This window comes from Passer domesticus, chromosome 1 (assembly GCF_036417665.1).
Source record: "Passer domesticus isolate bPasDom1 chromosome 1, bPasDom1.hap1, whole genome shotgun sequence".
NCBI lineage: Eukaryota > Metazoa > Chordata > Aves > Passeriformes > Passeridae > Passer > Passer domesticus.
This window is the reverse complement of record NC_087474.1, coordinates 87,717,365-87,733,607: the sequence shown is the minus strand read 5'-3', so window position 1 is coordinate 87,733,607 and position 16,243 is coordinate 87,717,365. Positions and strand designations below refer to the sequence as shown.

At 37.2% G+C, this 16,243-nt stretch overlaps 1 protein-coding gene across 5 annotated transcripts in view; it reads right to left on the bottom strand.

Moving 5' to 3' along the window:
* Positions 1 to 16,243, bottom strand: part of DNAH5 (dynein axonemal heavy chain 5) — a 136,284-nt gene that overhangs the window by 96,717 nt on the left and 23,324 nt on the right. Inside the window, exons 2-11 of one of the 5 annotated variants that reach the window (XM_064428407.1) lie at positions 15,196 to 15,330; positions 13,321 to 13,405; positions 9,430 to 9,593; positions 8,793 to 9,005; positions 8,120 to 8,257; positions 7,354 to 7,530; positions 6,434 to 6,547; positions 5,058 to 5,165; positions 4,153 to 4,275; positions 2,069 to 2,284 (exon numbers count right to left, since the gene is read on the bottom strand). In XM_064428407.1, the coding sequence (XP_064284477.1) occupies positions 2,069 to 2,284; positions 4,153 to 4,275; positions 5,058 to 5,165; positions 6,434 to 6,547; positions 7,354 to 7,530; positions 8,120 to 8,257; positions 8,793 to 9,005; positions 9,430 to 9,593; positions 13,321 to 13,405; positions 15,196 to 15,330 (1,473 nt within the window). Of the gene's footprint in view, positions 1 to 2,068; positions 2,285 to 4,152; positions 4,276 to 5,057; positions 5,317 to 6,433; positions 6,548 to 7,353; positions 7,531 to 8,119; positions 8,258 to 8,792; positions 9,006 to 9,429; positions 9,594 to 13,320; positions 13,406 to 15,195; positions 15,331 to 16,243 lie in introns of those variants that run through there. The other 4 variants (XM_064428372.1, XM_064428376.1, XM_064428367.1 and 1 more) reach the window with 4 other exon arrangements.

Here is a 16,243-nt window from a genome sequence, read left to right as displayed (position 1 = left end):
AAACCCCTTAAAAGAAATATTTGCTGGAATCAAGTTGGTGTAATGTCCATTGAAACTTCATTTGTATTATTTATTTCTGCTTTAAGTCAATTAGAACTGACAGAAAATTCAGACTTGCTTTTCATCAAAGTCATTTTTTACTCATTAAATATTCTATCATGCAGAAGTACATTTCTATAAAAAACTTCAGAGTTCAAAAAAGTTCAACAGAGAAAAATATTTTCACATTCTTATCTTCTATGTCCTTTAAACAACTGATTCCATATATAAATAGACTATTTAAAAAGCACAGTAAGATGCAGCACATCACCAGCCCACAACTTAGTATTCCTGGCTTCTGTTACACAGCTGCTGTCTACACACATGAAAGTATATCTTAATCAGCATCTCCCTTGAGGTGTACACAGATAAAGGATTTCTAATGATAAACTACTGTTCAACATCCTAGTAGTTTACCACAGTATAAGTATGAAGCTCAGCATATTTCCAGCTCAGATGACTTCCATCATTTAATGGTAAGTCAACTGAAATTCTGTCTCATTGCATTGCTGTGAATAAAAACTCCATCTTTTCCTCAAACAAGCAAATCCTAGACAGGGACTAAGTGTTAAAGCATAAAGAACAGCAAAATAGTTAACTCTTACTGTAAAAAAATTTAAGAGTATATTCAATCACATATTAACTGTAGCTATGGTCCATGTTAAACGCTTCAATTTTGTCACTAAAAAAGAAATGTGATCACTTTTCTGCCCTTTATGCAACCTATGCCGAACCTTCCACGTAACATTGTTTTACCTAAGCATTCTTCATCCTGAAACACAATTGACTTTACAGCAGCTGGGTCTCACACAAAGTTCTTGTTTGAGGACTTGGGTGCTGCAATGGATAATGAGGTGTATCTGTCTAAAGTTTGCATCACAGCCTGGGCTGATGGTCACTGGTGGCAGCTTTTCAGACACAAATGCCCCATACAAATGAGATTCCTGTGTTCCAGCCTACCAAAAGACTGCCTTCACTGGCATGATCTGAAAATTCTCAGCAACCTGGGTTGCTGAGAAGCCTGGTGGTACAGCTTTGGAGAGCAGCTCTTGGAAACAAAATTTACAGCAGTCCACACCCATCCTGCCAACATGGAAGAGTCTTGGACTAAGCTATCCTTACAGCTGTTGCCTGGCTAGCTCCCAGAAGACTATAGCAAAGTGGAAAACTGGCTACTGTGAATGATGTATTCAAGTAATCAAAAACCCAGACTACAGAGGGAGTAAATCAAACCAGGAAGGACCATGGAATGGCCACATTTCACGCTGCAGTTATTTCACTAAAGCAAACTGATTGACTTCTGACCACAACAAAAAGGCAGAGGACAGAGTAAAGCAAACTAGAATGACATATTTGCCTGTACAGCCACTGACTCATATGTGATCTCAAAAATCTGTCTACAAAGTCCACACATTGAAACCTTCTGATTTATTTTAATATTCACAGGCACCATAATTATAGTACTGCACTAATAAAGTTACAGAAAAAATGAAGCTAACTCAGGCTCAGTAAAAGCAGGACAGACTCCATTTGGTAGAAAAGAAAGCTATCTAAGAAAGAAGGAAGGAAAAGAGCACAACTTAACATATTTATATTCTTAAAAGATCTCCTTGTTGCTCAAGTCACACTTCTCTTAAAAAAAAAAGAAAGAAAACTGCACAGTAATACTAATGAGCCAAGGGACACTCACAGCTAGCCAAACATTTGTAGAGATGGAAATGTAGCACATCTCATTTTTTCTCATGATCATAGCACAAAACCATGCTCCCATTACTCCTGTCACAGTCACCCCACTTTGTTGCTTTTTTCAATCAGCTTTGATATTACCATACTTCTTTCACATGTCCACCTTTTCTTTCATCTTGTCTGCTCATTTCCCCAGTAATCACATATTTACATTGGTATTACCCAGTAATTTTAGCACATTTAAAGAGTTAATTTTTCTCTCAATAAGCACTTCCCTGATTTTCATGATTGTTTCATAAAGGTTCAAGTTAGACTGACCTCATGTATAAAATCTAGTATGTACCTGATATTTTGCGATCATTCCTTCCAATCCCTCTGTCTTAGATTCCTGTAGAACTGAGTAGGTTCTCATAGTACTGAAAACATCTATTATCTTTACCAGACGACGATGAAAGGCTTCAAATTTTCCAAATATATACATCTCACTAAAATCAAATTGTCTTTCAGCTGGATTTTGTTCCAAATTCTCTTTTATCTTGTGGAAGCAATTTTGATACTCCTTAAAACAAAGAATTTTTAAAAATATCAAGCATATAACAAAAGGCACTGTCTTTAGCTAGAACAAAATTTACACATATAGGTATTATCCTAACCTGATTGCAAGTAGAAGTTTCATCAATAAACAATCATGAACACTATAAAGAGAGTAACAGAATTTGCATCTGAAAACTAATCCATCAATGCCATTATGGGATTACACACTTGATCAAATGACCAAACTGCACAGGTATGTATTTGTACATATCCTTAGCTAGCATGAAATTCTGTTCTCCCTCCATTTCATAGCAGGGTTTGATATGTTTACTGAATAACCAAGATGACAACCCAGTTTCCCAGAGATTGAAAATGTTTGCATGCTGAGCAGTTTTACTGAGTAATCAAGGTTCAAAAATCACTTTCAAGAACAAATAACTTCTTGAAGTTTTAATGCTGCTCCATAGCATCCACTTTTCATTCTGAATTCATAACAAGGCACAAACCTTACTCCAAACTTGCTAAATTCTTCCCAGAGTGAAAGTACATAGTCAACAGATTTGCTTAAAATGTTTTCTTTCAATAGTGACTCTCTTTATAACAAAATGTTCATTCTTTTTATCACATTTATATATGAATAACCTCACTAGGAGATATCAATACAAAGGGTCCAGGTTTTCCTAACCCCACTTGGACATATCAATACAAAGGGTCTAGATTTTGCTATGTTGCTCATGATTCAAATTTTAAGTTTTAATATATTGAATTTCTGAAAGTTTCTGGAACTAGTAAGATGCACATTAATACCTATTTTTTCTACATATTTTCATGCAGCAACTGGACAATTTGATAGAAAAACACAAATTTAGTGCTCATTGCTGATGGTGAGGTGTCATACAAACTTACACTAATTTATGCTAGAATTAGGCAAGATTTTTTGCTTCAGGAGGTATTAGGATAAAGCTTTAGTCCTGCAAGCACATATTGGGAATGAAAAAAAAAAAAAAATAATGCAGAAAGCCTATCTGAAGCTCCCAATATGTACAGGGAGATTATGAAAGAGAGAGTCAGGCTCTTCTTCACAGTAACACATGGACAGAAAGCCAAGAAGCAAAGGGCATAAATTGAAATGGATGAGGTTCTGACTGGATATAAGGAGAGAATCTTTCATCCCAAGAACAGTCAAACAGTGAGAGAGGATGCCCAAAAAGGCTCTGCAATCTCTCCATCCTTGGAGAACTTCAAGACATGACTGAATAAAAGATTGGGAAACCAAGTTTGATCTCATACTGCCCTTGCTTTGGCTTTGAGCAGAACCTTGAACTAGACACCTGCTGAGGACCCTTCCAGCCAAATTATCCTATAATACTACACTTTAAGGGGAAAAAAGGAACAAAGAAAAATAAAATTAAAAAATTATCACAGAAGCGTATTCAAAAAAACCCAAAGGCTATCTTCCTAACAAATCTAGGTCAACTGAACGTCTGGATTCTTCTCAGTTCACTAATTTGCACTTGATAAACGTATAGCTTTTCCACACATCTTTGGAATATATTCAGTTCAGTAACTCTCCTTGTTTTAATTTCTATTTCATAACTCTCCACATCAAGTGAGAAGACACTACATAGAGAAACATAGGCATGAAAAAACAAGCAATTCTCTTATAAGCATAGTTGAGATAGACTAAGCATCAAAATTCTGTTTGCAGAAGATCAGCAGACAACAGACTAAATTCCTTGTTAGCTTCAGCATAAACATTCCAGTTCCAGTGGATATTTTTCAGTTAATTCATTTTTCTTCACTATTACAGTGCTTTCTCACATAAAATTTTCCTATTCCTGCTCTTTTAAATATCATCCTGTAATCTGTTTTCTAGATGTTCTTCCCACCTACCTGTTTAAGTCTAATAGCTGCTTGTAGCTTTTCCACAACTCTTTCCTGCGGTTGATTCCAGATGGTGGCTGTGCTGTTGTTTGCTATGTAAGATTTACATGCTGTAATCATCTGATTGGTCACCTAAAAGCAGTTTTAACTTAATGAAAAAAACAGCATTCCAAGACAAAGCAGGTCTTGCCATCCTCACTCTCCCATTCCTCTGACTCCACTGAACTAAAGCCTGACAAATAGCAATACCAAATAGCAGCCACATCGATGGACTGTCTTCCTTGCAACACCCAGCCTCCAGAACATGACATGACAAAAATCTTGTTGGTTAACTATGCTCCTCCTAAACCTACACATCTTGTACCAGCCTTGAAATAGCATTGAAGGCTACAAAGTTATAAGACTTTGTCTGGTCTGAAAGCAAAAGGTAAAATCAAGATCCCATGACAGTATAAATGATAAAGAACAGGTTGTCCTTCCAATCCATTTCCTTCTTCATACAAACATGTGGAGGTTTAAGGGCAATATGAATTTAAAGTAGTTGGTTCTACAAGAAAAGCCATTCATAACAAGCAAAACTTGCAACCAAAAGTTTCTCTATGTACATCAGAGGTGAGATTTAAGTCTGAAAATGTTCCTATAATTCCAAATTACAGGAGTAAAATAAGTCCAAATTTGAAGTAGTTTATCACTATTTCCAATTCTTTATATGTTCAAAAAGCAGCATTATAGTGGCTGAAGTGCTGCCTCCCCAATTGCTTGGTTCCTTCGTGTTTTCTCTTGCACTCAAGCAACAATACATAACACATAATTTTGTCTCAGTATTTACATAAACCTATTTATCTTTTCCCAAAATTACCCTATAAATGTTAGAAAACAATCTGGGAACATTTCTTTTCCTGCTGAGCACCAACCTTCACAAAGAGTGAGGAGATCTTTTCAGAAGTGTTGTAATACTGAGAGATACTCTGAATCATTTTAATTGCATTTATGAGTCCTGGAATAGCATCCAGCATTGAGACCTGGAAAGAAATACACAGTTTGAACTCTGCTCAGTACCTCTATTACCCCATATTATCACACCACCTTATTAGTGAATGCAGAAGAATTATGAACATGGTCTCTGGAATGGTTCTGTCCATGTCTACCTGGGCCTCTCATGCAGAGCTGCCTGTCCTACATCATTCCCCAAGCTCTACAATTTAATTTTGGGGAAAATTTTTCACTGGAATCTTGGCTGGAAAAATTCAGATCAGCAAGTGAAATTTGGTAGAAGTAAAGGCTTCTTCAAAAGAACCACTTTTTTCACAAAAAAAAAAAGCGCTTATATGCTCAGTTGCTAAACCTGGTGTAAGCTTGCATGTAGAGATAACCCCTTCACCAAGCTTTTACTCTGTTTTTATGGGTATCATAACCCAATAACCTTTCAATAGAGAAACTCAAATAGCAGATTGCAAACACTGAAAGAACACACTGCTCTAATATCACCTAGTAAATGGAAACAAACATGGTTGCCCAGAGCACTCTTCGGAAACAATTTGGTTTTGGGAGAAGTTTCAGAGGAGAGAGAGGAACCTAGGACAGGTCAGGTTTGAGTCTTCATGGCTACAAGTCACATTTCTTTGACTAGCAAGTCACATGCAGTCAGTTTCAAAACCAGGGAAACTCCTCCAGTCCTGTACTTTAGGGTGGCTGGTTTTGTTTATTGCATGTTATGCTTGCATCATCCTACACATTCTCATACTATAGTATGAGACTATACTATATGAATAGAATACTATACTGTAGTATAATAATATACTAAATGAATAGAACACTATACTGTAGTAGTCTCATACTATAGTATGAGAAGGTGATGTATACTTTTGTCTTAATATTTACATAATCCTATTTACCTTTTCCCTACCCCAGAAGCTAAAAATTGCCCTATAAATGTTAGTCTAACAACTACTTAGCCACTGACACAAAAAAAAAAAAAAATCAAACTTTGTCTTTAGCATAGCATTAGGTTTACTTTTCTTTTTTTTTTTAATATTAAGGAATTCACTTTCTCCCATAGCACAGAATCATCAGAACTAAAGCTTTACAGATACTATGGCGTGAAAATAACAAGTACTTTATTTTGTAGTCAGAAATTCCCATTAATCCACTTTTACCACAACTGCACAAAATCTCAAACTGGAGTTGCATATGTAAAATGTTTTGTTTAATTTCCATACTCATACTACAGAATATATTCATGTTGCTTGTCTCAATACATTTATGTTAAGAATTTAAAAGTTCTGCTTACAGGATCACTATTGTATAATGGGTCATAATATTTTTCCAGAGAATACAAATACTTCACGTTATCTTTAGCTTCATTTGCTGCATCTGTGATGCGAATATCCAATGCTCTCCACCTCTAAGAATAGAAGGTTGAAAAAAAGAAATAAAAGTATGCATTTCAAAAAAAAAAAGTTTTGAGATCACTTTGGTTTGTCATTAGCTTCTAAACACATTTGAAAGCACTGATCTTTTACTTCAGAATTATACTTGTTCACTCAACATGGGGTCCTTGTCTTGGTTCAATAACTTGACTGTGAACAGACAGCTGGTTTAGACCACTCAGCTAAATAGTCAGTGGTAGTGTGCAGTCAGGCTGCTGTAAAGTATATGAGTTATGAATATATAATTGTGTATTTGTTCCACATCTCATTTTGATGAGATGAGCTTTTTTGTTTTATTTACTTATTTTCTGTTGGTGATGGGACTTTAAATTTGTTATGTCAATGTAAGTTATGATTCCACAAACAATTTTGACAGGCACTATAACAACATAAAAATGAGGCTTAAAAATGGGGAGATTGATTTTTTTTGTCATTAAATATCCAGTCCATTAATTCAATAATCTGATTTAATAATCAACTTTTTAAAATTATTTTAATTATAATCAAATATTTTTAATTATTCATTTCTGCTGAGTTATGTGGATTAAGTACATTATCATCCTTTAGACTGAGGGGATTCCCAGTCTTTTTCAATAAATTGAACTAGATTTAAACTTTATGTACTGAAGCTAAGGAATAGAGAAGGAAAACAAAAGCCAGAGATGTTTCAATTGTATGTAATTCATTTTCCCCATGAGCATTGTTACATACGTTATCAAAATGAGCTAGGGTATTAAGAGCATTTCTAGTATTTTTATCTGTCATAATTTAAAATAAAAACCTTCAGCAGTTTGGATTTAGCAGCAGTGAGTACAGCAAGCACTGCCTTCACATCCGGGCTCTTCAGCTGCTCCATAAGGTAGTGGAATTTTGACAGTTTCTTTTTCCAGTAATCAAGCTCTACTCGTGGTCCAAGGTCATCTGCTTCTTTTCTCAATTGGTCATTTTCTGCAAGAACCTTTTATCACACAGTAATGTGAGTGATGCTCATATTTTTTATCTGCAGAGGTAGCATGGATTGATTCTTCTTTTAACAAGTGGTATTAACCCCGCCTGATAAATTACCTAACTTAGCCTCCACCTCATATAAGAAACTTGATTTTGCTTGATCCCTTTATTTCCAAGTTAAAGAGATTCTATTCCAAGAGCAATTGTTACAGTTACATTTTCTGCAAATAACCTGCAAAGCATGTTTAAAAGTACAAATGTGACCACTAAGAAAGGTGTTCACTCAAATACAGTGTTGTTTTTGTTTTCATTAAATCCACTGGGAACTATTAAGTTTTTTGTAGTTTAATAACAGGTAATAATCAAAGACAGGGGACTAAGCTTCCCAACTGGTGTATCCCGTATTAACAAGCACATGGAAAAGTTCTCAGTAATATTTCCATTGAGAAGTAAAAGCAAAAAAAAATACCAACAGTACATTAAAATAAAGATATTGAACTCATCCAAATGTATAGAAAGGCAGCTATAACATCAACAGGATTAAACATATCTGCCAAGATGCAGATGTTGTCATATTTCACATTTATCCCGTGTAGCACCTGTTCAATTTGTTTGGTCCATTCTCTCATGCAGATTTCTATTTTTTCAAGATCCTCTATGCTGTTAGCAACCATCAAGTAATCTGAAGGTCCTCGTAGAGTTTTCAGGTCATATGTTTCACATTTCTTCAGGCTGACCTAAAACATAAGTTTAAAAAAAATTGAATGTTCATGGCAAATAATCTAGGAACTTTAAAGGCTAACTCATTGCCCTACTTGGGATATCTCACTTCTTATTCCCAGCTCACTCCAAATTAAACTGGCTTAAGCCAGAGGTGGAAAATTCCAGAATCCAGAATCTGAAGAATTCAACCAGGCAGTTCTGCTCTCATGCCCTTTCCTTCATAAAAGCTGAGTAGAAACCAACAACAGTTTGTCATACATTAATCATTTAACATTTAAGAGTGACCACAGCCAGTGGGAATTCAAGAAGTTAATAGCTCTAAAGAACTGGCCCCAGAATAAACAAGAGCAGAAGCACCTACAGAACTATTAAAACCACAGATCGAAGTATAATGAGTTACTGGTGACAATAAACAGAGGCATTGGGTTATTCTCCACTTTAACAAAAGCAAATTTTAGAGTAACCTACAACAGCAGTTAATTCAAAAGGTCCAGAGCTAGAGGCATTCTACAGCTAGCTCACTTTCTATTTCCCACATGAACACACTACCTTTTCCAACAGACTTTGCTGAGTTCCTGATAGAACACTAACAAATGCTTCAAGGGCACGAAGGAAGTCCTGCTTAATATTGGGAACTTGCTGAGGTTCAACCCAGCCACGGTCCATAGTCTGTAAGGCTGGAATGAATATTTCTGATATCAACTGCTCAACACTTTTTAATAAGCCATCTCGACCTATATCCATCATATTAAAATTGACTTCCTGTAAAAGAGACACAATACAAGGGATTTTTTCACCAGTAAAAACTTAGTTATATACAATTTACATATACACTCTCAAAAGTAAAATAATTTTTGCTTTTCAAATTAATTTGCTAGATTTTTTGAAATTTAACACCTTAGTATTTAGGTATTGACTAATTACTCTGTCATTACGGATTGTCTTAAATTTTCTTCTTCAGTATCCTTTTTCATATCAATGATATACATCAAGTTGCTGCCACAAGATAATATCATTATTTCCATTCCCCTCCCTTTCTGTCCTGTCATTTAACCCATTTGTGCCCTTTTACTCACTCATTCCTCTATGTAAAGAGATGTCAAATTATATGCTGAGAGCAAATACCCCATAGTAAATACAAATTTTAAACAAGATTATGTACAGAGATGAGCAGTCACTGACTTACTTGATAGATATTCTCAGTTGTGACTGGTTTAGAAAAACTAGATCTAATGAAGAAAATGCATACACCAGTTAAAGCAACTTCTTTTCCCTCTGTCACAAATACTTTCAGTTTCTTCTTCTTGGTCAAATCAGAGTTCATTCCTATTCCTGGAAGGCCAAAGTACTCTACAGATTCAAACAAATAAACAATTAAGACCCATTGATCATTTATTCAAAGAAAAATTTTCTACGCAAACAGTTCGTCATTATTTGTGCCTGAGTCCCGGTCTCCTGGAGGCATCTCACGGAACCATCCACAGAAAGTATGCAGCATTCAGGGTCTTCATGGCACAGTAAGGGATATTTTGTCTAGTTTTGCCATTCTTGCATCAAAAGCCTTTGATTTCTATTCATTTATTTGGTTTTTCTATTCTTTTTAAATAATGGTTCAGGCTCAAGGTCCTTTTATATGCTCTATCATGCAGTTGTAGATAATGCTCTCTTGCTTGAAAAACAAAAATTAAAAATCAGAAAATGTAGTGATGTATTTTACCTTAGAGGAGCTATTATATACTGTCCTTCCCTAAAAATACGTAAACATAAGAAAAAAAAAAATAGAGTGCTTCTGAAAATAAGGCGAAAGAGGCCATAGTAGATTTTTTGGGGCAAAAGCAAACAAACAAAAACCAATAAGGGAGCTACAAGGGAGCTCCTTGTCCTTTCTTCTTCCCCCAACATGAATATACTGCTCCCATGTTCAGGCTGGGAGCAACACTTGTAAAGGGTCACTAAAAAGAAGCAGTGTCTTTGGGGGTAAAATATTTCTCGTATGTTTTTGGTCACGATACCTCACACAACCTTGTTACTAGCTTTTCAGTATTACCTCAGAGTAAAATTGCACGCATACACGTGTCAGTGAGGCACTACCACAATAAGAAGATGAAAAAGTAAGTTGTTGATACCAGCAGTTAAAGGACAACATCCAAAAAGTGACAGACCCCTCTGCACATTTTTTTCTTTCAGGTACATGACCATCTGCACCAGGGATCCCTATTTTGGATCAGGCGGTCACAGTAAGTTCCATCCCCATCCTTCTGTTCACATGATCTTTGTCTCTCCCTTTTTTCACCGCAGATCTGAAGTCTCCTTTTCATATACCTCAGAATTACATCAAGGGCTTTGTCCCAGCAAAAGACCTGACTGTGTAAATGCTATTAATTTGATGTATTGCGTGCTAATAAACTTGGGCTATCTTTATATTGCAGTAATGTTTCACTTTTGTATGGTTCTTGGTAGGGAGGGGGCCACAGAGGTGCTTCTGTGAGAAGCTGCTGGAAGCTTCCACCATGTCTGGCAGAGCCAATCCCTGATGGACATGCTGCTGGCCAACGCTGAGCCAATTAGAGAGGGTGGAAATGCCTCTGTGATAACATGTTTGAGAGGAAAAGCTAAACAAAGTTTGGGGCACAGTTTTATATCCAGCCAGAGAAAAGGAGGAGGTGAGAACATGGGGAGGTGCCCATGCTGGAGTGGGTGGATGCCTGGAGGAGGCTGTGATCCAGTGGGGGACCCAGTGGAGAGAGGGGCCCCACAGTCTCACAGGGAAAGGACTCCTCTCCCTGAAATGTGAAAGAAAACCTTGGGTGATGAAGTGACCAAAACCCTCACGCTCTGTCTCCCTGCACTGTCAGTGGGAAGGAGGGAAGGGCTGGGGGGGAAAAAAGTATTTTAAGGGCTTATTTTACTTCTCATTGTCCTGCTCTGATTTAGCTGGTAATAAATTCACTTTAAGTCAAGCCTGTTTTGCCCTTGGAGTGTTTTCTCCCAGTCCTTATCTCAATTCACAAAGCCTTCAATAAATTCTCTCTCCTCTGTCCAGCTGTAGCAGGGAAAGGTGAGTGAGCAGCTTTCATGGGTGCCTGGCATCCAGGCAGGGTCAAAGTGCCACAAGTAATTACAGAGGCAAGACCAGCAAAAGTCAGAGTTTTCCCACATTCTGTGGAGGTGAAGTAGGTAGTATAACCTGCAGTCTCTTTAGAAAAGATGTACTCTTACTGAAAAGGATGCTAGAAGTTTTTAAAATTCATTTTTAAAATGAATAGTGATCTTCAAAACACTGCAAGAAATCAAACTTTTAAATGACACCTTAGGACTCTGAAGTAGATCTTCCTGAACTCAGAGATACAGTTTCCTGCCCTGCAGAAACACAAAATTCCTTGTACACTCCCTTCAGGGGATCAGCTTCTGCCCTAACACCAATGATGGTTGACCCACATCAGGGTCAAAAAACCAGCTTGTGTATGAGGTGGCCCATAGTAAGTGCCCTTGCCAAGAAGGTACATGTAATGCCACAAAAATTCACTGAGCTTTACCAGTTAATAGCTACCACCACAACTGAGATTTTTGCTTTGACAACCTGTGAACCACAGCCCTGAACAATCAACACAGATAATTCTTTTACAAACTCTGCTCCACCTACAAAGGGAAAATGTACAACAGAAGTTTTACTGTCTGACAGTATTACAAGTGACTGCACTTACAGCTGTGGGCAAAGTCAGTCTCCAGCCCACTCACTTAATTCCCACTGTCTTCTTCATCACTACCCCTTTCTTTTTTTCCACTTTTTTTTCCTCCTGTGCCTGATGTTCTAGGGACTTTTGTATATTCACCCAATGCATGCATTTCTGTGAATTCATTTGGGTTTTGCTTAGGTGGTTTTTTCCTACTGCTTTCCATATTGTCTATATGTAGCACCAAATGCCAAAAAACTACCAAAATCATACCATACTGTAGCATGATCTGATTGGGATTTTGTGGGCATGGGCAACACTCATTAGATTCCTAGGCTTTGACCCTTGCCTCAAACTCTCTTTGTCATGCTTTCACCACTTCATCTCAGGCATGTTAACACTTGCTTATCAGATTTCTAAAGTAGTGGTTGGGTGGTAGGGGTTTCTAAAGTTGTGTTTTCATTTAACTGTATTTCTATGTGTATTGAATTTTTTTTTATTAAAGTTGCTTATACCATATTAAATAGTCTTTTCATCCCTTCTAGATATATACAGATATACGGAAGAAAATGCATACATACATATATACTGAAAATGCATGAAATATAAATCCCTGTTTGTACATTCATCTAGGTATATGTTTACCTATGTCTAAAGACATTTATACAGCTAAGCATAGATATGTTTGCAGGGATGTTCATGTACATCCAGGGTAACCAAGTGGTGTGGGCTCCCACCAGCCAGTCACAGGCTCTGAGAGATCACAGAGCACCTGGCTAGTCCCAACAGCAGCAGCACTGGAGGCCCTGGGAGAGGAGCCATGGACAAAAGGAGAATGTCCTTGTCACAGGGGTCCTGAGCTACCTCCAGGGTAAGGGAGGTTTCCCCCAGAAATGGGGAACATGGGGGCACTCAGTAAAGGGATACATGCAGAAGGGACTTCTGGGGTGACACCCTTCTGCCCATAATGTGGGTCTCATGAAGGCATTTGTCACGTAAAAGGACCTCCTAGAGGGATGGTCATGTGCCAAGAAATGTGGATGGCTTCTAAGGCCAAGAGGTCGTGTGATTGAAGGGGAGAGAAATGGCATCTCTCACTGCTCACCTTGTGTGAAAGTCACCTTTTAATTATTGAAAACTAATTCCCACAGGCAAGAGCTGCTGAGCTCACAAGCTCACAAGGAAGTACCCTGCTGCTTCATAGTAGCAATATGCAGAATTGCTACTATGAGCTTCAGTAATTTCATCAATTGTCATTTCATGAGCAGGGATCAAGGCCTTGGTATGACCAAACCTGACTTGCTTTAAGTCCGAGTTTATAAAAACTTGACTATTTTCTTTTTCCCTTGCACATTTGCTCAGCACAACTGTAACACGTTGCAGCAGGATATAAGTTGTTTTACCTGTATCCATTACTTCCACATCTTGATAGTAGAAGATCAGGTGACGCAGACCTCCAGGGGCCAGGAACCTGTTCATGCGCTCTATCTGTTTAAAACATGTTGAGATCATAGCATGTCATTGATTTGATTCTTATCACAGCAACAGACAAAGCCTTTGCTTATTTACATATTTATAAGCATCAAGACAATTTCACAGTTCATCAATTCAAGGCTGCCATCAAGCATCACTGAAGCAGGTATTGGTAGTGCAGTCCACAAATCTCATATATAGGCCATACAGGCTGAGGAAGAAACTGAGTTGCTTTATGCTAATATGCTGATCCATGTCTTAGCACTTGAAAGTCTGGCCTCACCCACTATTTTTCTAGATCTGAGTCACTCTTCTATGTAGTCCCTAACTACATAGCTATCTTTAGCAGAAAAGGCTCCTTCAGAAACATTAGGTGGTACCATTTGTGCTTTTTAGTGCAGAAAAAAGGCTAAAAGATCACCAGAAGCTGGAAGAAAGCCACAATTATCCCTCTTCCATTAATAACAAGCCTCAGTTACACCAAGATAATGAACTGCTATTCCAGAAAATCTTGGCTGAGCCCTCCAAGATGAGGTCAAAACAACTATTACGTTTCTCTCTTTCCAAGTGTAGAAACTGCCAATATTTTCCTCATCTGACAGCTATTCTCAGGCATTATAGTTTGCCAGGAAACCCATTTAGAGATAGAATGCACAAAGGCTGAAACAAATTCTGGTTTTTAATGTGCATGACAGTGTTCTGCACTGCTCATTTGCTATCTCACGAACTCACAGAAATGTTGGAAGGGACCTCTGGGAGGTCTTGAGGCCAGCTTCCTGTGTCACCAACAACAGTTCCGATCATCTAGAGCTTTTCCTAGGCTGAGTCTCAAAATCCCTGAGGACAGAAATTCCACAACTGACTTGAAGTAACCTATTCCCATGCATTACCCTCCTGGTGAAGAAGGGTCTCTTGGTGGCCATTTTGCAAGATGTAGCTTTATCTTTGGAGTTATCATCTGCACCCACTGAGAATAGTTCAGCTCTCTCATCTTTGCAACCACTCTTCAAGCAGCTGCAGGCTATTATTTGACTGCCACTCAACCTCTTCTTCTCCCTCATCTCATACTTCATGTGCCCTGTGTCACTCTCTTACTGTTCTTCCACTGGACTTTCTTCAGTTTCTCAACAATATTAGCACTGAAATGGGAATGCATAATTTGAAGGCATGCAGATGGAAAGAGAATACAAGGCAAAACAAATCATAGAAACCCAAACCACAGCCATGTGTACTTTAGTGTCAGGAAGTAAAATATCTACTTCCATCTACCTAGCTGTTTTAAAAAGTGATATTTTTCAATGTCTCAATATATGAGTTTGTATCAGCAGTCATGCAGTCACAGTCAGATCACATAAGCCATTCCATTTTGTCAAGTAGTTTCTACCTATTTTAATTTGCTAAACTGCAGTACAGTCTCGCAAATGCTGCTGGCAGCCTTACAGTAACAACACATAACCCGCTGTGGACAGGACTCTTGAACTTCTGTGTGCTGTGTACTCAAGGACTGGGAAATTTCACACTGTGGTTTCACTATGAAATACAGTCACAGGTTTCAGCATATTAACTATAACCACTGGAAAGGAGAAATTCTTATCAATTTAAAAATCAATATTGTTACAACAGGTCCTAGAATTAAGAACACTTTTGTTCAAATTAATTTAAAATGCTGAAAAATATTTTTTCAAGCAGAAGACTTGAGTTACCTCAGGTGTGAAGTCTGAAAATTATCTCACCAAGAATTTAATGGTAGGTAATATTAGTTCCAAAGTATACTATGAGCTTCATTTTCAAATTCATCAGATTACCTGGTTTCCATCAAGAATAGCATCTTCTACTTCTGCTTTGTCCAGATTGACACAAGAGGCAACAATATCCAGTAAGTAATCATGTCTGCCATCCAGACAAGCACGTTTAGCCTCCCTCTCGTCCTTGAGCTTTTGCTGTTATTAAATACAAAGTGGACAATGAAAAATTCATTATCTAATTGAACACAAAAATAAAGAAAGCTATAAAATTTATTTTTAAAAGTAAAGCCTATTACATTCAATCCATACTTATGATTTATGTTTCTATGGCACTCAAATGAAAATTTTAGAAGCAGCCTTTGTTACAATTTTACAGTTTGTTTCTGGTGTTCCATTTTCAGATTTATCACAACATTTCTATCATAAATAATGTTGTACAGAAAGCTAATTTGTTGAAAGGTTTTGTAGTGAAAAAACCCCAGTATTTTATATGTACAGTTCCATTATTCTGCAGGTTACCTTCAACACCCTAAGTCCTTTGCCTCAGCTTTTCAGTCTAGTCACGTATGACCATCAAGTCAAGACAGGATTCTGACTGATCTTTGTTATTCGTGGAAGATATTGTAAGCACTCTCTAATAAAGACAGATGCTGCTGGAGGAAGCTAGGGTTTTATACATTATCTCTTTAATATAATGAGAAGTAAAACAAACCACAAGACTCAAGGTACACAAGTGTTTACAAATGTGCTTAACTATAGCTATTATACCATTCTTCAAGCAGTAAACCTACTCTTCTAATTAAATTGAAATCCCATATGTAACACACCTCATTACATTATAGACAAAATAGCCTTCTGGAATAGTTAGTGGTATTATTGTGCTCGCGAGTTACAAGATTCAATATAATTTCATTTGCAAAAGAAATTTAGAATGATGTTTCATTGGTGGTAAATTCAATCCTTATTTCCCTGGTGATTAGGAGAAAACTAGTAACTTTATAAAGTATGCATAAGTGATTTATCCACAAGCTTTTGCAGAGCCAAAAGGACCTGCATAATATACTTTATACCCTTATGTAAATATCTTTCCTACTTTCTGAAGGAATTT